Source organism: Portunus trituberculatus, chromosome 41 (assembly GCF_017591435.1).
Source record: "Portunus trituberculatus isolate SZX2019 chromosome 41, ASM1759143v1, whole genome shotgun sequence".
NCBI lineage: Eukaryota > Metazoa > Arthropoda > Malacostraca > Decapoda > Portunidae > Portunus > Portunus trituberculatus.
The window spans coordinates 11600624-11622524 of record NC_059295.1 but is presented as its reverse complement, the minus strand read 5'-3'; the positions used below and the strand labels follow the sequence as shown (position 1 = coordinate 11622524).

At 39.2% G+C, this 21901-nt stretch overlaps 1 protein-coding gene across 4 annotated transcripts in view; it reads left to right on the top strand.

Moving 5' to 3' along the window:
• Nucleotides 1-21901, top strand: part of LOC123516504 (E3 ubiquitin-protein ligase HERC2-like) — a 456561-nt gene that overhangs the window by 409618 nt on the left and 25042 nt on the right. For all 4 annotated transcript variants that reach the window (XM_045275907.1, XM_045275905.1, XM_045275904.1 and 1 more), the window contains one exon: nucleotides 14845-14957. In XM_045275907.1, coding sequence (XP_045131842.1) covers nucleotides 14845-14957 — 113 coding nt within the window. The remainder of the gene's footprint in view (nucleotides 1-14844; nucleotides 14958-21901) is intronic.

The window sequence follows — 21901 nt, the reverse complement described above, 5'->3', positions numbered from 1 at the left end:
GTCTCTCGTAAATAAATTCACACACACACACACACACACACACACACACACACACACACACACACACACACACACACGTGTCTCAGAAATCAGTGATATATGACACACACACACACACACACACACACACACACGTGTCTCAGAAATCAGTGATAATATGTCCTTCCTTCCTCCCCCTACTCTCTCTCTCTCTCTCTCTCTCTCTCTCTCTCTCTCTCTCTCTCTCTCTCTCTCTCTCTCTCTCTCTCTCACACACACACACAGAGAGAGAGAGAGAGAGAGAGAACAGCGTCGCTCTCCGGGCTGTTTCCTCTTGACTGGTCACACCGTTCGGAGGAGGAAACTTTGATAAGGCAATAACTAAACTCTCAGACGTCATATCGAGCTGGAAAGTACATCATTGTATTCAGAATAACACAGAGAAAATAATTATCAGTATTCAAACTGTGTTCTGACAATTTTTAGGTGTACCATTTTTCCCCGTCATTAGACAGGAAAAAATATTTTAATCCCCGGAAGTTAAGGGTTAAGAATAGTACACTAGCCTAATGGTTTACCGTTTGCACTGTGGTGGTATCAGTCTGTGCGTGGTGCCCTCAATGGCATGATCTTGTTGTGATGTCTTGTGGCACGGACCGGGCAAGGTGCATCAGGGGGGGAGCAGGTGGCATAGGTGTGGGTGATGCAGCAGGTCCCTCCCCAGTTTCTTCAGGGCCTCTCTGTGTCTGGCAGACAGCTTCAACAGACTCAGGATGGTCAGTGTGTTGTCATAGGTAATGTAGACAGTGCCTGCATGCCCTCGTTTGCACATTATCCATCTGCTGCTGTTGAATGGAGCTGAGAGAAGAGGATCACGTCTGGGAAGGATGAAGATGAGGTACACCCCCTCCCCTCAAGTCATCTGCCAGCATCCCGAGGGACTTGAGTCTATGCAGCATGTACCCAGTCTGTAGGCCACTGACCTAACTGTGGTGATGACATGCTGCTTCCAGATCACCTGGTTGTCCTCCGCCGCCACCAAGAAACTTGGTTGACTGGACCACACGGAGGCAATGAAGGCCCTCCAAGAGCTAGGGAGAGCACACAGCCACTGAGGAGGTACAGATGTGCATCACCAGTCTTGCTCTGGTTGATTGTTATCATGTTCTCCTTTGTCCACACCCATAGTTGCTCCGGTGTTGCTTGGAGTGCCGAGTAGTCCAGGTCTCTAGCGTCAATTGGCATGTACACAGTATAGTTGTCCATGTACTCCCAGCGATGAGAGGTGTTGGTGAGAGCATCGTTAATCAGTAATGGGAGGACTACATGTCAGCTGTGGAAAGAGGAGATGGAGCCCTGATAGTGGATAGCCTATCGCCTCCCTGTAAGGAAGTCGGCAAGTCTCGCTATCAGGTGGGAAGAGAGACCCAGACTGATGGCCTCATTGATGACAACAGTGTGATATACAAGACAAAAGGCTTTTCTGAAGTCCACAAAAGCAACAGTGAGGTGTTTTGTTTGGCCAGGTGACTGAATGAATTCAAGGAAGCTAATAAGGTAGTGAGAAATAGAGGTGGTTCTAATGTTACCAAACTGTTGGATGTCTAAGAGTTACAAATTTTTTTGTATGCTTAGTCAAACATAAAATCTTCACAAATAAGGATATGGATGGGTGTGATAGAAACTGGCCTGAGGATATTGAGTGACTGTGTACTAAGAGTTTTAGGGACGGGTGTGACAAACAATATTTTCCAGTCCACGGGGCATGAGTGCTGAGAGAGAAATGCATTTATTATTGAACAAAAGGGGAGTAGCTAGTTCTGGAGCAAATTCTTTATAAATATTAATTGAAAGGTCAGTAGGAGTGATGGATTGAGGCTTAAGTTTGAGTATTCTCTTGAATACATCCACCACCTGGATGGTGGAAGGAGAGGGAGCAAGGGAGGTAGGAAGGGAGAGGAGTGGAGTGGAGTGGAAGGGAGGCAAGGGGAGGTAAAGTTTAACAGATAATGGTAAAGTGACCATTGATCTCTTCTGCTGTTAGATTAAAGGAGAGATGTGAGATACATGGAAGAGAAGGAGAATGTTTTTGTAGACAACACAAAGCTTTAATATTATCATACCACTGTTTGTTGTTGGCAAGCTTAAGCTGGTGAATTTTTATTTTGGTAATAACTTGCCTTCATAGCCTTGATCTCCTATATCACTCTGATCCTTACTTTCCTGAATTTGACTGGGCAAGAATGGAAAGACCAGTTTCACTGACATATAAGTCTTTTGATGTAGGGCATCAGATGGATGCATTGTGATGCTCTTTTGTTGGAAAGTAGTGGTGGAAAGTTCCATGGTGATGGCAATGTAATTCTGCCATTTGTTGTGGACATCCTCCATATCCAGCACGTCAGTCCACGGGTGATGTGTCACCCATTACCGAAACTCCCTCATGGCTGAGTCAGGGATGGGGCAGTGGTTCTTGGTGACAGCTGGCTGGCAGTGATAGGTGGTGGGTGTGGTGATCCACAGGTTGGAAAGGTGAGTGCTGCATCCTATGGGGGCCAGGGGCTTGTGAGGTGAGTACTACTGACTCATGTCAGTCTTGATAAAGGTCGTTGGTGGGTGGAGAAGTCCATGACCTGGGTGAGGTTCAGTTGGTGTAGAATGTCACTGATATCAAGGCGATTATGTACACTATGTGCTGTAATAATTTCATTATCCAATGCATTCCATTAAAGTTCCCACAGATAACCAGCTTAGTAGCAGGATGCCTCACCCTCAGAGCATTAGCAATACTAATGATGGGCTTAATGAGCACCTGTGCTGTGGCAGCACGTGGGGGCTGGTAGGGGATGCAGAGGATAATGGAGGCTGTATTGCTAGGATGGTAGGGCTATGTCACTCACACCCCACAGGGCCTCCACTCTGGCTGGGACGTCCACAGGGAGGGAGGTGTGAGGGCCTAAAGGTAGACTGGCAAAACCCCACTACACCAATCCCTCTGTGCCCTGTCCTGAGGGGATGAAAGAGCTGGAAGTCTTGCACCATGTACATCTCAGGCACTATCTGCCACACCTCAATGATCATCATAATGTCTGCACAGATTGATCTTACTGGCACAACCAACTCATCCATTTTGTTTGTCAGGGATGCCATGTTAGACATGACGAGGGAGAAGAGACTGTACCACACACGTGGCACTTCCATGTGCTTGTATTCCTTCACCTCCACTTGTTGGAATTTTCTTTAACTAGTAGTCAATAATGCCCTGATGGGACGCACCACACTCTTACTGCTGTGTGTGTGTGTGTGTGTGTGTGTGTGTGTATTTACCTAATTGTATTTACCTAATTGTAACATACGGGAAAAGAGCTATGCTCGTGTTGTCCCGTCTCCATATCTATTAATGTCCAGCTTTTTCTTAAAATCATGAATATTCCTTGCGTTGACCACTTCCACGTCTAAACTATTCCATGCTTCCACCCTTCTATGAGGGAAGCTATATTTTTTCACATCTCTCCTATAAGTGGCCATTTTTAATTTTTTCCCATGCCCTCTCGACACTCTTTCATTCCACATACACAGATCTTCCCTATCCATTTTTCCATGCTAATCATCACTCTGTATATTGCTATCAGGTCTCCCTTTCTCTTCTGTTTTCCAGGGTCGGAAGTTGCATTCTTTTCAGTCTGTCTTCATAAGTCAAATCTCTTAAGTCAGGCACCATTTTTGTTGCAGCCCTCTGTACTTTCTCTAGTTTCCTTATGTGTTTCTTTAAGTTCGGAGCCCACTGTATTGTTGCATATTCAAGCCTCGGTCTTATCATTGCAGTAATTATTTTCTTCATCATTTCTTCATCTAAATATCTGAACGCCACTCTTATGTTCCTCAATAAGTTCAATACTTCTCCAATTATTTTGTTTATATGTCTCTCTGGCGATAGGTCATTGGTAATTGTCACCCCAAGGTCTTTTCTTCATGACTGGTTTTATGTCTTCATTTCCTATCTTGTACATACTCCTGATTCTTCTTTCACTCTTGCCAAACTCTATTTTCTTGCATTTTGTCGTGTTGAACTCCATTTGCCATGTACAGCTCCATTTCCATATTCTGTCCAAGTCTTCCTGGAGTAGTTCGCAATCTTTGTCACATCTCACTTTTCTTAACAATTTTGCATCGTCTGCAAATAGGCTCACATAACTGGACACCCCATCCACCATGTCATTTATGTAGACCGCGAACATTACTGGTGCCAACACTGATCCCTGTGGAACTCCACTCTCCACCAAGCCCCATTCTGATGGTCTGTCCTTAATTATTGTTCTCATTTCTCTTCCTACCAAAAGTCTTCCATCCATTTTAGTAAACTGCCATGCACTCCTCCTACCATTTCAAGTTTCCAGATCAGTCTCCGGTGTGGTACCTTATCAAAGGCCTTTTTTAAATCCAGATATATTCCATCAGCCCAACCATCTCTTTCCTGTATTACATCTATCACCCTCGAATAGTAACATATCAGGTTTGTCGTGCATGAACGCCCTTTTCTAAAACCAAATTGACACTCACAAAGTATGTCATTTTTCTCCAAGAAGTCTGTCCATCTATTCTTCACCACCCTCTCACACATCTTAGCTACCACACTTGTAAGTGACACTGGTCTATAGTTCAATGGGTCTCTCTTGTTACCTGATTTATAGATTGGGACAATGTTAGCTCTTTTCCAGTCTTGGGGCACTACACCTTCCCTTAATGAGGCATCAATTACTTCACAAACTTTTTCTGCCAGTTGCTCCTGCATTCTCTTAAAATCCATCCTGATACCCCATCAGGTCCCACAGCTTTTCTCACTTCTAAACTCCCCATCATATTCTTGATCTCCTCCACAGTTACTTGAAACTCCTTCATAATCCCTTTCTGTTCCATTACCAGTGGTTTGTCAAAAGCAGTCTCCTTTGTGAATACCTTCCGAAAGCATCCATTCATAGCCTCTGCCATTTCCTGGGATCTTCACTGCATACTCCATTTACTTCTAAACTTTCAATACTTTCTCTATTTTTGATGTTGTTGTTCACATGTCTGTAAAAAGCCTTGGTTGGTCTTTACATTTATCAATTATATCCTTTTCTTGTTTCTTTCTTTCTTCTCTTCTAATCAACACATATTCATTTCTTGCTCTTTTGTAACTTTCCCACTGCTTAATCCGTCTTTTCCTTCTCCACCTCTTCCATGCATCCTCTTTTCTTGTTCTAGCCTTTTCACATCTATCGTTAAACCAGTCCTGCTTTCCAACTTCTCTATGTTGTCTTATTGGTACAAATTTTTCTCACCTTCTTTGTATATTTTTATAAATTCCTTCCACTTTTCATTTGCTCCTTAGCACTCTTGAATTTCATCCAATTTGTCTCTTGAAAGAATTTCTTTAGGTTTCCAAAATCTGTCTTGGCATAATTCCATCTTCCCACTTTATATTCTTCATTTCTTCTAGATTTCTCTTCATCTATCACCTTGAACTCCAAAACTGCATGATCACTCTTTGCTAAAGGGCACTCCACCCTCATCTCCTCAATGACCATTGGCTCTGTACTAAAGACCAAGTCCAGTCTTGACGATGCTCCCTCTCCTCCAAACCTAGTATCTTCTTTGACCCACTGAGTTAACACATTTTCCATTGCCAGTGTCAATAGTGTATTTCCCCATGTTGTCTCTGATCCTTCCATTGACCAGTCCTCCCAACACACCTCTTTACAATTAAAATCTCCCATCATTATAGTTCGTTCACAGCCACCCAACATTTCTTCCAGACATGTTCCTGTATCACTTATCATTTCTTCATATTCCTGTACTGACCATGCATTTGTCTTAGGTGGTACGTACACCACTATGTAGTGCCTCTTTTTCCTTCATTAGTTTCTGCTCTGATCTTTAGCACTTCTGCCTTTCCCATACCTTCTTTCACTTGATCCACCTTTATATCTTTTTTAACCAGCAACATCACTCCTCCTCCCATCTTACCTACTCTATTTCTTTTCCAAACATTATATTTCCCTTCTCCAACCATCATCAGGTCTTCTCCCTCTCTCAGTTTTGTTTCAGTAAGACCCACAATATCTGGGTTCTTGTCCCTCAAGTAATCGTTGAGTTCTAGAATCCCCGATATCACTCCATTTATGTTGGAATACATTACATTCCACTCATACGTAAGTTTCTTTAGTCCTTTCTTACTGTACTTGTTACTGTACTTTTCTGTGTGTGTGTGTGTGTGTGTTTAGCTAGTTGTATCGTAGAGGATTTGAGTGGGGCTCATAGTGTCCTGTCTCCATATCTTCATTTATCTAATTTTTCTTTAAAGTTATGTACACTATGTGCTGTAATAATTTCATTATCCAATGCATTCCATTTTTCCACTGTTCTGTGTGGAAAACTGTATTTTCCAATATCCTTCACACACTGCCTCATCCTGATCTTTTCATGTCCTCTTGTCCTTCCATATTCTTCTGTCAATTCCACCAAGTCTTCTTTGTCTATCTTTTCAATATAATTTACTATTAGGTCCCCACGTTCTCTTCTATCTTGTAAAGATGGCAGTCCCATTTCCTTCAGTCGTTCTTCATATGTGAGGTCCTTTAATTCCGACACCATCTTTGTAGCAATCTTCTGTATCCTTTGCAATTTTCTTATATCCTTTTTAGAGCTCGGAGACCATACCACTGCTGCATATTCTAGCTTTGGGTGTATCATGCTTGTGATGATTTTTTTCATCATATCTTTATCCATGTAATGAAATGCCACTCTTATATTAGTCAACATCTTATATGATAGTCCAAATATTTTGCTTATGTGTATCATGGCTCAGATTTTCTTGTATGATCACTCCAAGATCTTTTTCTTCTTTAGTCTTCATTATTTGCTCCTCTCCCATCAAGTAGTTCCATACTGGTCTTCTCTTACTCTTTCCTAGTTCCATTATGTGGCATTTCTTGGCATTAAACTCCAATTTCCACTTCTTGCTCCATTTATAGATCTTGTTTAAATCTTCCTGCAACAGCAGACAGTCCTCTCTGGTTTTGATAACTCTTAGCAACTTTGCTTCATCAGCGAATAAATTTATATAACTGTTTATCCCAATGTGAATGTCGTTTACATAAACTTGAAACATAATGGGGGCTAACACTGACCCTTGTGGCACTCCACTAGTTACTTTACCCCAAGATGAGTATGTATCTTTGATCACAGTTCTCATATCCCTATCCTTCAAATAATCTCTTGTCCATTTGAGCAAAGTTCCATGCAGTCCTCCTATGTACTCTAGTTTCCAAAGAAGTCTTCCGTGCGGGACTTTATCAAAAGCCTTTTTAATGTCCACATATACTGTGTCTACCCATCCATCTGTGTTTTCAAGTCCTGCAATAACTCTCGAGTAGAAGCTTAATAAGTTTGATATGCATGGCCACCCTGTCCTGAACCCAAATTGTCTGTTCGATATGACTTGCTCCTCTTTTAAAAATTTAACTCATTTTTCTCTGATAATTATTTCACATAACTTCCCTACAACACTTGTAAGTAACACTAGTCTGTAGTTTAGTGGTTCAGTTACCTTTCCACCTTTAAATATCGGTATTACGTTAGCTCTCTTCAACCCTAGTGAAACTTTCCCTTCATTTATTGAACTTTTAATTATTTCCCAAATTGGATCCAGTAATTGCTCTTTACATTCTTTCAACACCCAGTATGATAAACCATCTGGCCCCATTGCTTTTCTGACTTCCAACTTATCCAATAATCTTCCAATATCCTCTTTGTGCACTGCAATCTCCTGTAATCCTTAGCAATCCAATGTCCTATTAGGTTCTGTGAAATCATCCTCTGCAGTGAATACCGTTTTGAAGCTCTCATTCATTATTTCACACATTTCCTTCTCTGTTTGGTATGTCTTCCTTTCTTTGATTATTTTTTCAATTGTTTCCATATTCTTTGTTTTGCCATTTATAAACTTGTAGAAAAGTTTGGGTTCATCTTTGCTTTTATCCACTACATCTTTCTCAAACTTTCTTTCTTCCTCTCTCCTTACTCTAATATATTTATTCCTAGTATCTGTGTACTGCTGACTGTTATAGTCATTTCCCTGCTTTAAAAGTTTCTTCCACGCTTTATCTTTTGCCTTTTTTGCTTGTATGCATCTAGCATTGTACAAAGCATGTATTTTTTTTCTGAACCCTATAAACAGGAACAAACTTTTTTTCTCCTTCATTGTATTTATGTAAGAATATGTCATATTTCTCTTGTACAGTCTTCCTGCACATAATATTACTCCACTCAATATCAGAAAAATTAATCCTTAATTTTTCAAAATCCACTCTTGCATAATTTAATCTCTCTCCTTTATAGTCCTCTCTGTAACTTATCTCATCTTCCTCCTGGATTTGCATCTCTAATGTCACATGATCACTTTTCCCCATTGTATAATTGCAGGGGACTCTGGTTTCTTTGTGAAAATTACGTCAAGCAATGATGGTTCTTCTTCCCCCCTGTACCTTGTTGACTCCTCTACCCACTTGTCCATTGTATTAATCATAGTCAACTGCAACACTTTCTCACTCCACTGCCCAGCATTATCCATTACTTCCATCTCTCTCCAGTTTATTTTTTTACATTTAAAGTCTCCAACTAAGAGTATTCTTCTATCTCTTCTTATAATGTTATCTAGGCACTTTATCACCTCTCTTTTCATATCTTTATTCTCTTCTGATCCCCATGTATTAGTCTTTGGTGGAACATATGTAACTATAATTTATTTTTTCTTTAAATCTTCTGTTCTGATTGTTACTCCCATTACTTCCACTTTGTCCTCACCATATTGCACATCCTCCACACATATATTATCATGAACCATTATTAGCACTCCTCCTCCCTTTATCCTTCCTGTCCCTCCTCCAGGTATTATATCCCTCCTCTTTAAAGTTGACATGGATATCTTTTTTTTCACTTTTGTTTCGAAGATGCACATTACATCCGACTTTTTCTCTTTCATATAATCCCGAACTTCCAATATGCTTGATAACAAACCATCTGTTAGTACGTCACTCTTAATTTATTGCCTCCTCCACGACCTCTTTTTTCCTTAGGTACCACTTTTTAGTCTCATATCCAGAACCCTCCAGTAAAAATTCTTCTTCTATATCTCTGTCCTTTTCTCGTTTTTTCCTTAGCTTCATTTCTTAGTACTTTCTCCTTTTCCCTTTCCTCTAAGTTCATATCTCTTTTTATCCATATTTCCTTGTGATTGATATCATTAGCAAGCTTCCCTTTTCTAGCCATAATTTCCTCTACAGCCACTTGAAATCTCATTTTCACCTTCATTGGTCTCCTACCCCCTTCACTGTACCTTCCCAGCCTAATCACTTCCTCCACCTCCTGGTCAAATTCTTGTGTGCTGTCTTGTACTCATTTGATAACAGTGGCCATTTCCCTTTCTTCTCATTCTCTCGTGAATTTATTTGGATTTTTCTTTTCCCTCATCCCATAAATCACGAAGCTTTTTTTTTTTTTTTTTTTTTTTTTTTTTTTTTTTCCCCCACTACATTCCGCACCAAATCTTCCTTTTCCTTGATAACTTCTATTACAGCGACTTTTGTGTTCTCGTTTATTTGTCTCCTTACCACTTCTGAAAATTTGACTTTTTACTCTTATTGCTCCTGTTTCCATTCATTTCTTAGTTCTTTCAACTTGTTATCACCTAGACCACCTTCTGCCCTGTTTGTAATCCCGTCTTGCACTTTAGCCTGCAAGCTCTTTAAAGAGCTTTCATAATTTTGGCAAGTGTTTTTTAGAACGTCATTTTGCTTCCTTATTTCCTGAATCTCCTCTTTTAGTTCCTGGTTTATTGCACTGATTTTCTCACATTTAGCTACTCTCAATTTCAGGGCTGTGTTCTCCGTTCCCAGTCGGTCTTGTTTGTCCATGAGACTGGACATCACCTCCTTCTTATATCTTAATTCTCTTTCTACATCAATAAGCCTTCTCATATTACCTCGTTCCTTCCTGAAATCCGAGAAATCCTTTTCCATAGTATCATCAGTCAGTTTCCTTAAACCAATAGGGGTGTCTATAAAGCATTGGTTATCACTCGGCATATGTCTTGATTCTGTCATACACCTGGCAGTGCTACTTGGTTCCATCTCTCTCTTGATATTCATTCCTTATATGTGATCTAACACTTATTTAATCTGGAGACAGTAGAACATATGGCCCCCTCTCCCCCTGTACATACGTCTAGGCCTGAGTCCGACTCTTTTTGTAGTAATCTGCAAGCTGCTCAGATGCGTTCATCCTGCTCAATGGCTGCACTCCATGTGTATTTACCTAGTTGTAGTTTTACAGGGCCTAGGCTTTATGCTCTTGTGGCCCCGTCTCCATATCTACACTTATCCAATCTTACTTTAAAAGTATGCACACTCGTTGCAGACACTACTTCTTCACTCAAACTGTTCCACATCTCAATACATCTTTGCGGGAAGCTATATTTTTTAACATCTCTCAGACATCTTCCCTTTCTCAGCTTTTTACTATGTGATCTTGTGCTTTGAATGTCATATTCTTCTCTCAGGATCAGTTTCTCATTATCCGCTTGGTCCATTCTGTTGATCAATTTATAAACTTTTATCAGATCCCCTCTCTCCTTTCTCTGTTCCAGGGTTGGTAGATCCATAGCCTTTAGTCTCTCCTCATATGTCATCCCTTCAAATTATGGAACCATTCTTGTAGCCATTTTTTGTAGTCTCTCCAACTTCCTTATGTGTTTCTTTTTATGAGGGGTCCACACTACTGCATATTCCAATCTGGGTCTTATTATAGTACTTATCAATTTCTTCATCATTTCTTTGTCCATGTAGTGAAATGCTACTTCAATATTCCTTAGCAAATTATATGTCTCTCTAAAAATTCTATCCTTTTTTACTTTCTCCAGTTCTACTCCATCTCCCATTTTATAGATTCCCACTGGTAGTCTTTCACTCTTTCCCATTTCCATGACATGGCTTTTGTCCATATTGAATTCCATTTCCCACTTTTTACTCCATTCTCAGATCTTATTTAGGTCTTCTTGCAGTAGTGTTTCACAATCCTCTTTTTGCTTTACAACTCTGCACAGTTTCATATCATCTGCAAACAGATTTATGTAGCTGTTCACTCCTTCTGGCATGTCGTTAATATAAATGATGAAAAGTATTGGTGCCAATACTGACCCCTAGGGTCACTCCGCTTTCTACTGCTCTCCACTTGGACTTTATATCTTTAACTATCATCCTTATTTCTCTCCCCCTCAAATAATTTTCCATCCATCTCAATGTTCTTCCTTTTAAGCCACCCTTTTCCTCTAACTTCCACAGTAATCTTGCATGTGGCACTTTATGTGTGTGTATTTACCTAGTTGTATTATACAGGGTTCGAGCGGGCTCATAGTGTCCTGTCTCCATATCTCCATTTATCTAGTTTTTCTTTAAAGTTATGCACACTATGTGCTGCAACAATTTCATTATCCAATGCATTCCATTTTTCCACATGTGTGTGTGTGTGTGTGTGTGTGTGTATTTACCTAATTGTATTTACCTAATTGTAACATACGGGAAAAGAGCTATGCTCGTGTTGTCCCGTCTCCATATCTATTAATGTCCAGCTTTTTCTTAAAATCATGAATATTCCTTGCGTTGACCACTTCCACGTCTAAACTATTCCATGCTTCCACCCTTCTATGAGGGAAGCTATATTTTTTCACATCTCTCCTATAAGTGGCCATTTTAGTTTTTCCCATGCCCTCTCGACATTCTTTCATTCCACATACACAGATCTTCCCTATCCATTTTTCCATGCCAATCATCACTCTGTATATTGCTATCAGGTCTCCCTTTCTCTTCTGTTTTCCAGGGTCGGAAGTTGCATTCTTTTCAGTCTGTCTTCATAAGTCAAATCTCTTAAGTCAGGCACCATTTTGTTGCAGCCCTCTGTACTTTCTCTAGTTTCCTTATGTGTTTCTTTAAGTTCGAGCCCACTGTATTGTTGCATATTCAAGCCTCGGTCTTATCATTGCAGTAATTATTTTCTTCATCATTTCTTCATCTAAATATCTGAACGCCACTCTTATGTTCCTCAATAAGTTCAATACTTCTCCAATTATTTTGTTTATATGTCTCTCTGGCGATAGGTCATTGGTAATTGTCATCCCAAGGTCTTTTCTTCATGACTGGTTTTATGTCTTCATTTCCAATCTTGTATATACTCCTGATTCTTCTTTCACTCTTGCCAAACTCTATTTTCTTGCATTTTGTCGTGTTGAACTCCATTTGCCATGTACAGCTCCATTTCCATATTCTGTCCAAGTCTTCCTGGAGTAGTTCGCAATCTTTGTCACATCTCACTTTTCTTAACAATTTTGCATCGTCTGCAAATAGGCTCACATAACTGGACACCCCATCCACCATGTCATTTATGTAGACCGCAAACATTACTGGTGCCAACACTGATCCCTGTGGAACTCCACTCTCCACCAAGCCCCATTCTGATGGTCTGTCCTTAATTATTGTTCTCATTTCTCTTCCTACCAAAAGTCTTCCATCCATTTTAGTAAACTGCCATGCACTCCTACCATTTCAAGTTTCCAGATCAGTCTCCGTGTGGTACCTTATCAAAGGCCTTTTTTAAATCCAGATATACTCCATCAGCCCAACCATCTCTTTCCTGTATTACATCTATCACCCTCGAATAGTAACATATCAGGTTTGTCGTGCATGAACGCCCTTTTCTAAAACCAAATTGACACTCACAAAGTATGTCATTTTCTCCAAGAAGTCTGTCCATCTATTCTTCACCACCCTCTCACACATCTTAGCTACCACACTTGTAAGTGACACTGATCTATAGTTCAATGGGTCTCTCTTGTTACCTGATTTATAGATTGGGACAATGTTAGCTCTTTTCCAGTCTTGGGGCACTACACCTTCCCTTAATGAGGCATCAATTACTTCACAAACTTTTTCTGCCAGTTGCTCCTGCATTCTCTTAAAATCCATCCTGATACCCCATCAGGTCCCACAGCTTTTCTCACTTCTAAACTCCCATCATATTCTTGATCTCCTCCACAGTTACTTGAAACTCCTTCATAATCCCTTTCTGTTCCATTACCAGTGGTTTGTCAAAAGCAGTCTCCTTTGTGAATACCTTCCGAAAGCATCCATTCATAGCCTCTGCCATTTCCTGGGATCTTCACTGCATACTCCATTTACTTCTAAACTTTCAATACTTTCTCTATTTTTGATGTTGTTGTTCACATGTCTGTAAAAAGCCTTGGTTGGTCTTTACATTTATCAATTATATCCTTTTCTTGTTTCTTTCTTTCTTCTCTTCTAATCAACACATATTCATTTCTTGCTCTTTTGTAACTTTCCCACTGCTTAATCCGTCTTTTCCTTCTCCACCTCTTCCATGCATCCTCTTTTCTTGTTCTAGCCTTTTCACATCTATCGTTAAACCAGTCCTGCTTTCCAACTTCTCTATGTTGTCTTATTGGTACAAATTTTTCTCACCTTCTTTGTATATTTTATAAATTCCTTCCACTTTTCATTTGCTCCTTAGCACTCTTGAATTTCATCCAATTTGTCTCTTGAAAGAATTTCTTTAGGTTTCCAAAATCTGTCTTGGCATAATTCCATCTTCCCACTTTATATTCTTCATTTCTTCTAGATTTCTCTTCATCTATCACCTTGAACTCCAAAACTGCATGATCACTCTTTGCTAAAGGGCACTCCACCCTCATCTCCTCAATGACCATTGGCTCTGTACTAAAGACCAAGTCCAGTCTTGACGATGCTCCTCTCCTCCAAACCTAGTATCTTCTTTGACCCACTGAGTTAACACATTTTCCATTGCCAGTGTCAATAGTGTATTTCCCCATGTTGTCTCTGATCCTTCCATTGACCAGTCCTCCCAACACACCTCTTTACAATTAAAATCTCCCATCATTATAGTTCGTTCACAGCCACCCAACATTTCTTCCAGACATGTTCCTGTATCACTTATCATTTCTTCATATTCCTGTACTGACCATGCATTTGTCTTGTGTGTGTGTGTGTGTGTGTGTGTGTGTGTATTTATCTAGTTGTATTTACCTAGTTGTAGTTTTACAGGGCCTGGGCTTTATGCTTGTGTGGTCCCGTCTCCATATCTACACTTATCCAGTGTGTGTGTGTGTGTGTGTGTCCCATGGTCATTCTATGGTCAAATAGTTTTAATGCCATGCTTTAAAAGTTACATGTCATAGGAAAGGAAATATGAATGAACATTATTGGTAATTGGGTGGACATGGATTGTATTGCAATGTTCAGGTGGTCACTGTTGCCATGTGTTGTTCCTGATGTTTTAAAAGCTTTTATGTACTACAGTGATGCTCTAAGTTCTTGAATTCAATTGTATCTTTATTTCTGGAAACCTTGATCAAGTACCATTCTCATGATGCCAATGGCCACCATTGCTGCTCTTTGTTCCTCCAATCCACCTCAGTAATTCTTAGTTCATTCATATTAGAAGCATTAAAAGCATTTCAGCACGTAATATTTCCAACCTTGAATGGCAATCTTTCATATATGAGATTATGTAATGCTTCTCTTTGGACAATCTACAGAGAGAGAGAGAGAGAGATTATTGAATTAATGGACATATGTTGCTAGTTCTTAAGGCCTCTGAAGGTAGTAATAGTTTCACTTCTACCCACATATTCTTCTATTCCGTGACATATTTTCATTACCTGTCTCTATTCCAGAAACATTTTTTAGTTCATATGAAAAACTTTCATCAATCTCTTGGCAATAAATAATCAAATTACAGGTGTACTGATGGGTATAGCCATCCGCACTGGCAGCCCTCTGAGCCTCAACCTTGCTGAACCTGTGTGGAAGCAGCTTGCTGGGATGGTCTTGACTCCTGCAGACATAACAGAGGTTACTATTTTTCTTATTTCTTTTGCATGTATCTTTCCTTACTGTACCTTAGTTTTTCACCTATGCTCAGAAATAAGGTCAATATTTCCAATATAGGGTCCAACAAATATAAGGTTTAATATTTGTTTATGTAGAGCACATTATTTTAATTGCAGAGGAAATTAAACTTTGGTGGTGTGTGCTCCAGAGTATTCAATAGTATTCAATAATATCTTTAAATATCAAGCACTCAACTCTTAGGAATGTATGCAGTGGTACCTTGATTACGAGTTTAATTCATTCTGTGACAAATTAGCTCGTAAGTCACACTAATTTTTCCCATTGAAATTAATTGAAAGCATTAATCCATTAAGATACTTCCATCTCTTACGCACAGCAAGGCCTGGTGATGTGTTGTAGGGGGAGAGCAGGCTAGATAGTGTTCCTGTCTCCAAAATTGTATAGAATTGCCTTGTTTTTTAAACAGAAAAACAGTGGAAGGGAAAAAGTATAGATGGTGCCAGCCATGTCAACAAAGGTGCAACTGGGGGATTGGAACATTGTAAGGGAGATTTTTGGTTTCAAAGAAGAAAGATAATATCATTTGATAAAGAAATATGGTGATAGCAATGGCCACGGCGGAAGAAGTGTTACATCTGGAAATGGTAAAAGACTATACAAGGTAGAGAGGAGAAGAAAAAACATCTGTGTTTGATGTGGTATTCACATAAAAAAATAGAGCCTTGCCCAACCATTAAATATCATAACCCAATGGGGAAAAGTGATCATGTGGTTCTGGAAATTGAATTAGAAGATCAGGGATTATTGAAATGCAAAAAGGAACACAAAAAATTTGGATAAAATCATGCCAAGACAAATTTTGAAGGATTAGGTAAGTTCTTTATTAGTATTAATTGGAAAGAAACCATACAAGGCAAACCTAAGCACACTAAGGGGATATTGAGGTATGTTCCGGTATACAGAGTAAAAGAGGGCAAACACTTGTGGTATAAAGCTACATGTGTAAAAAATAAGAAGAGTAAGGAAGAAATTAAGTAAGCTGCAAAATTAAGAAAATAGGAAGCAATGAAAAATAGCACAAAATGAATATGTTGAATAAGAAGGGAGGAGGAGAGAAAGTTTGAAAGGGTTGTAGTAAAGAGCTGTGAAGAGAAACCCAAGCTTTTTTACAAATACATAAGTGGAAAGATGAACAGAGAAACCATCAATAAGTTAATTAAGTGAAATAATATACAGTGGTGCTTCGGGTTACGAGTTTAATTTGTTCCAGCTTATATCCTCAAACGCTCGTATCTTGAAACAAATATATAGGGCATGGAAAGGGATGGACACTGTTGACAAAAGAAACTTATTGGTGTGTGTGTGTATTTACCTATTTGTGTATTACAGGGCCCGAGCTAAGCTCTGTGTCCTGTCTCCTTGTCCACTCCTGTCATACCTCTCTTTCATCTGATTGACACACACCGCGCCAACGACATCACTGCTCAGTTTATTCCACTTATCAATACTATGATGCGGGAAACTGTATTTTCTCACGTCATTTAGACAGATGTCTTTTATTAATTTCTTTTCATGTCCCTGGAGATGATTACTTGTGGTCACCTTTATCAACTCTCTGTCCAGTATGTCAATCTTGTTCACCAATTTATACATAGTTATCACGTCCCCTCTTGTTCTTCTCTCTTCTAATGTGGTCAGCCCCAGTTTTCTCAGTCTTTCCTCATAGTCTAACTCCCTGAGTCCTTGTACTATCCTTGTTGCCAGCTTCTGTACCCTTTCCACCTTCTTCAGATTTTTCTTCATAGGCGGTGACCAGACACAAACTGCATATTCTAACTGGGGTCTTATTAAGGTACATAATATCTTCATCATTCCTTCATCTAGGTAGTGGAATGCAAGGCCAATATTTTGAAGCATGTTATATGTTTTCCAAAATATCTTGTTTATGTGTTTCTCCGGTGACAAAGTGTTTTGCACAGTTACTCCTAAGTCTTTCTCCTCATTGGTCTCTTTAATTTTCTCATCACCCAGCCTGTAATCCCTGTTTGGTCTGTATATACTTCTTCCCATTTTCATAACATGGCTCTTGTCTATATTAAATTCCATCTGCCACTCTTTACTCCACTCATATATTTTATCAAGATCTTCCTGTAACTTGTTACAATCTTCCACATTCCTTACTCTCCTCATAATTTTAGTATCATCCGCAAACATGTTCATGTAACTGTCAATTCCTACTGGCATATCATTAACATAAATAAAAAACATGATGGGACCAAGCACTGACCCTTGTGGAACTCCACTGGTTACCTTCTTCCACTCGGACTTCCTTCCTCTCACCACTGTTCTCATTTCTCTTCCCACTAAGCAATTTTCCATCCATTTTGCTAGTTTATCATTTACTCCTCCAATCTTCTTTAGTTTCCACATCAGTCTATTGTGTAGTACTTTATCAAAGGCCTTTCTCAAGTCCAGGTAGATAGCATCCACCCATCCCTCTCTATGTTGTAGTATGTCAGTCACTCTTGAATAAAAACATAATAAATTGGATACGCACGATCTTCCTTTTCTGAAACCAAACTGTCTTTCACTCAAGATGTTTTCACTTTCTAGATACTCACTCCACTTAGCTTTAATTACTTCTTCACATGCCTTGCACAATATACTAGTCAACGATACTGGTCTATAATTTAGCGGTTCCATTCTACTACCATTCTTATATATAGGCACAATGTCAGCTCTTTTCCACTCTTTTGGGACTATTCCTATTCGTTTGGAGGTTTCCACTAAGGAGGTTCTTACTAAGGAAGATCTGATAGTGAAGGAGGTGAACTATAGTAAGAGAAATGAGGAAATGATAAGTATGCTTATAACAGATGGCAATAGGGACATTAATATTATAACAGTATACATACCACCCAGAACCAGTGCTTGGGAATATGAACAGTACCAAATGGTGATGAGAAATACTCTAGACAGAATGAAGCAAGAACTCATCAGAAAGGATAAAGTGATGATAGTTGGAGACTTTAATTGCAAAGAAATAGTGTGGGAAGACTACGAAGTGGTGAACGGGGGTGAGTGGGCAGAAGAATTGTTAAAGGTAGCAACAAATAACTTGGTGACACAGTGGGTGAGATCACCAACAAGGTGCAGGGGACAAGATGTTGCAGCAAGGTTGGATTTGGTATTTACCAGGGAATCTCTAAAGAGGAAATTGAACATGAATGTCCCTTGGGGAAAAGCGATCATGATGTCTTAAGCTTTGAGCTGGATACGGAATTAAGCACGAATAAGATTGTGGAACACAGGGAAGAAAAATTAAATTATACTAGGGCAAATTATAACCATATAAGGGAGTTCTTTAATGAAATTGACTGGTCTGTGGTATACCAGGAAAGGGATATGCAATTGAAATACGATAAATTTATGGATTTGTATAACTCTGCTGTGAAAAAGTTTGTGCCATATCACAGAAAGAGGACTTTAAATAATAAACAGTGGTTTAATAGAAATTGTGAAGAAGCAAAAAGAACAAAGAAAAGCATGGAAGAAACTTAAGAAAAACATTGATGTATTATCAAGGGAAGTCTACAAAACAGCAAGGAATAGATATGTTGAAGTAAGGAGAACAGCACAGAAGGAATATGAACAGAGGGTGGTGGAAAACTGTGATAGTGACCCAAAAATGTTTTACAAATTCATAAATGGAAAACTAAATAAAAGGAAGGCAATAGAAAAGGTAAAAACGGGGAAGAAGTATATGAAGATGCTGGAGATATAGCTGAAATTTTGAACAACAACTTTTGCAGTGTTTACAAAGGAAGAGCATTTTATGGGAGGAAGGCCTACGGAAATAAAGCAAATGCAGGACATCATGGTTACTAAGGAAGATGTAAGGAAAATTATAAGCAATCTGGATATTAATAAATCAATGGGGCCTGATAGCATATCTGGGAGGTTGCTAAATGAATGTAAGGATCAATTGTTGAACCCCGTATTTGATATTGTGGAAACCTCCAAACGAACAGGATTAGTCCCAAAAGAGTGGAAAAGAGCTGACATTGTGCCTATATATAAGAATGGTAGTAGAATGGAACCACTAAATTATAGACCAGTATCGTTGACTAGTATATTGTGCAAGGTATGTGAAGAAATAATTAAAGCTAAGTGGAGTGAGTATCTAGAAAGTGAAAACATTCTGAGTGAAAAACAGTTTGGTTTCAGAAAAGGAAGATCGTGCGTATCCAATTTATTATGTTTTTATTCAAGAGTGACTGACATACTACAACATAGAGAGGGATGGGTGGATGCTATCTACCTGGACTTGAGAAAGGCCTTTGATAAAGTACCACACAATAGACTGATGTGGAAACTAAACATGATTGGAGGAGTAAATGATAAACTAGCAAAATGGATGGAAAATTACTTAATGGGAAGAGAAATGAGAACAGTGGTGAGAGGAAGGAAGTCCGAGTGGAAGAAGGTAACTAGTGGAGTTCCACAAGGGTCAGCGCTGGGTCCCATCATGTTTTTGATTTATGTTAATGATATGCCAGTAGGAATTGACAGTTACATGAACATGTTTGCAGACAATACTAAAATTATGAGGAGAGTAAAGAATGTGGAAGATTGTAACAAGTTACAGGAAGATCTTGATAAAATATATGAATGGAGTAAGGAGTGGCAGATGGAATTTAATATAGACAAGACCCATGTTATGAAAATGGGAAGAAGTAGATACAGACCAAACAGGGATTACAGGCTGGGTGATGAGAAAATTAAAGAGACCAATGAGGAGAAAGACTTAGGAGTAACCATGCAAAACACCTTGTCACCGGAGAAACACATTAACAAGATTTTTTGGAAAACATACAACATGCTTCAAAATATTGGCCTTGCATTTCACTACCTAGATGAAGGAATGATGAAGAAGATATTATGTACCTTATTAAGAATCCAGTTAGAATATGCAGCATGTGTCTGGTCACCGCATATGAAGAAAAATGTGAAGAAGGTGAAAAGGGTACAGAGGCTGGCAACAAGGATGGTACCAGGACTCAGGGAGTTAGACTATGAGGAAAGACTGAGGAAGCTGGGGCTTACCACACTAGAAGAGAGAAGAACAAGAGACATGTTAACTATGTATAAATTGGTGAACAAGATTGACATACTGGACAGAGAGTTGATAAAGGGGCCGCCGTGGTACAGTGGATCCGTGCGTGCTTTGGGATCCGAGGGGTCTACAAGCGCACGGGTTCGAATCCTGTGTACGGTCTGAGTGTAGGTTGGGCTTCCTCACTCAGGGCAACGGTTTCCTAGCGGGTGGGCTTTGAAATAGGAGGTACCCTTAATAAGTATCCCCTTTAGCCCATAAATTCCCGTGAAAAGCCCACATGGTATAAAAAAAAAAAAGTGACCATAAGTAATCATCTCTGAGGACATGGAAAAAAGCTAATAAAGGACATCTGTCTAAATGACGTGAGAAAATACAGTTTCCCGTATCGTAGCATTGATAAGTGGAATAAACTGAGCAGTGATGTAGTTGACGCGGTGTGTGTCAATCAGATGAAAGAGAGATATGACAGGAATGGACAAGAAGATAGGTCACAGAGAGCTTAGCTCGGACCCTGTAATACACAAATAGGTAAATACACACACACACATTACATCCGGCTTCTTCTCTTTCAAATAATCCCGAACTTCCAATATGCTTGATAACAACCCATCTATGTTAGTATAAGTCACTCTTGATTTCTTGCCTCCTCCATAACCTCCTCCTTTTTCCTTAGGTACCACTTCTGGATATGAGACTAAAGAAGTGTTACCTAAGGAAAAAATAGGTCATGGATGAAGCAATGAATTAAGAGTGACTTATACCAACATAGATGGGTTGTTATCAAGCATATTGGAAGTTCAGGATTATTTGAAAGGGAAAAACCGGATGTAATGTGCATCATTGAAACAAAACTGAAAAAAGAGATCCATGTCAACTTTAAAGAGGAGGGATATAATGCCTGGAGGAGGGACAGGAAGGATGAAGGGGGAGGATGAGTGCTAATAATGGTTTGTGTGGAGGATGTGCAATATGATCTGGACAAAGTGGAAGTAATGGGAGTAACAATCAGAACAGAAGATTTGAAGAAAAGAAAAATTATAGTTACATATGTTCCACCAAGGACTAATACATGGGGATCAGAAGAGCATAAAGATATGCAAAGAGAGGTGATAAAGTGCCTAGATAACATGATAAGAAGAGATAGAAGAATACTCTTAGATGGAGACTTAAACTGTAAAAAAATAAACTGGAGAGAGATGGAAGTAATGGATAATGCTAGGCAGTGGAGTGAGAAAGTGTTACAGTTGACTATGGTTAATACAATGGACCAGTGGGTGGAAGAGTCAACAAGGTACAGGGGGAAAGAAGAACAATCGTTGCTTGACCTAGTTTTCACAAAGAAACCAGAGTCCCCTCCAATCATACAATACCTTAGTCCAATGGGGAAATGTGATCATGTGACATTAGAGAGATTAAATTATACAAGAGTAGATTTTGAAAAATTAAGTAGTTATTTTGCTGATATTGAATGGAGTAATATTATGTGTAGGAAGACTGTACAAGAGAAATATGACATATTCTTACAGAAATACAATGAAGGAGTAAAAAAGTTTGTTTCTGTTTATAGAGTTAAGAAAAAAATACATGCTTGTTACAATGCTAGATGCATACAAGCAAAAAAAGGCAAAGGATAAAGCATGGAAGAAACTCTTAAAGCAGGGAAATTACTATAATAGTCGGCAGTACAAAGATACTAGAAATTAATATATTAGAGTAAGGAGACAGGAAGAAAGAGAGTTTGAGAAAGATGTAGTGGATAAAAGCAAGGATGAACCCAAACTTTTCTGCAAGTTTATAAACGGCAAAACAAAGAATAAGGAAACAA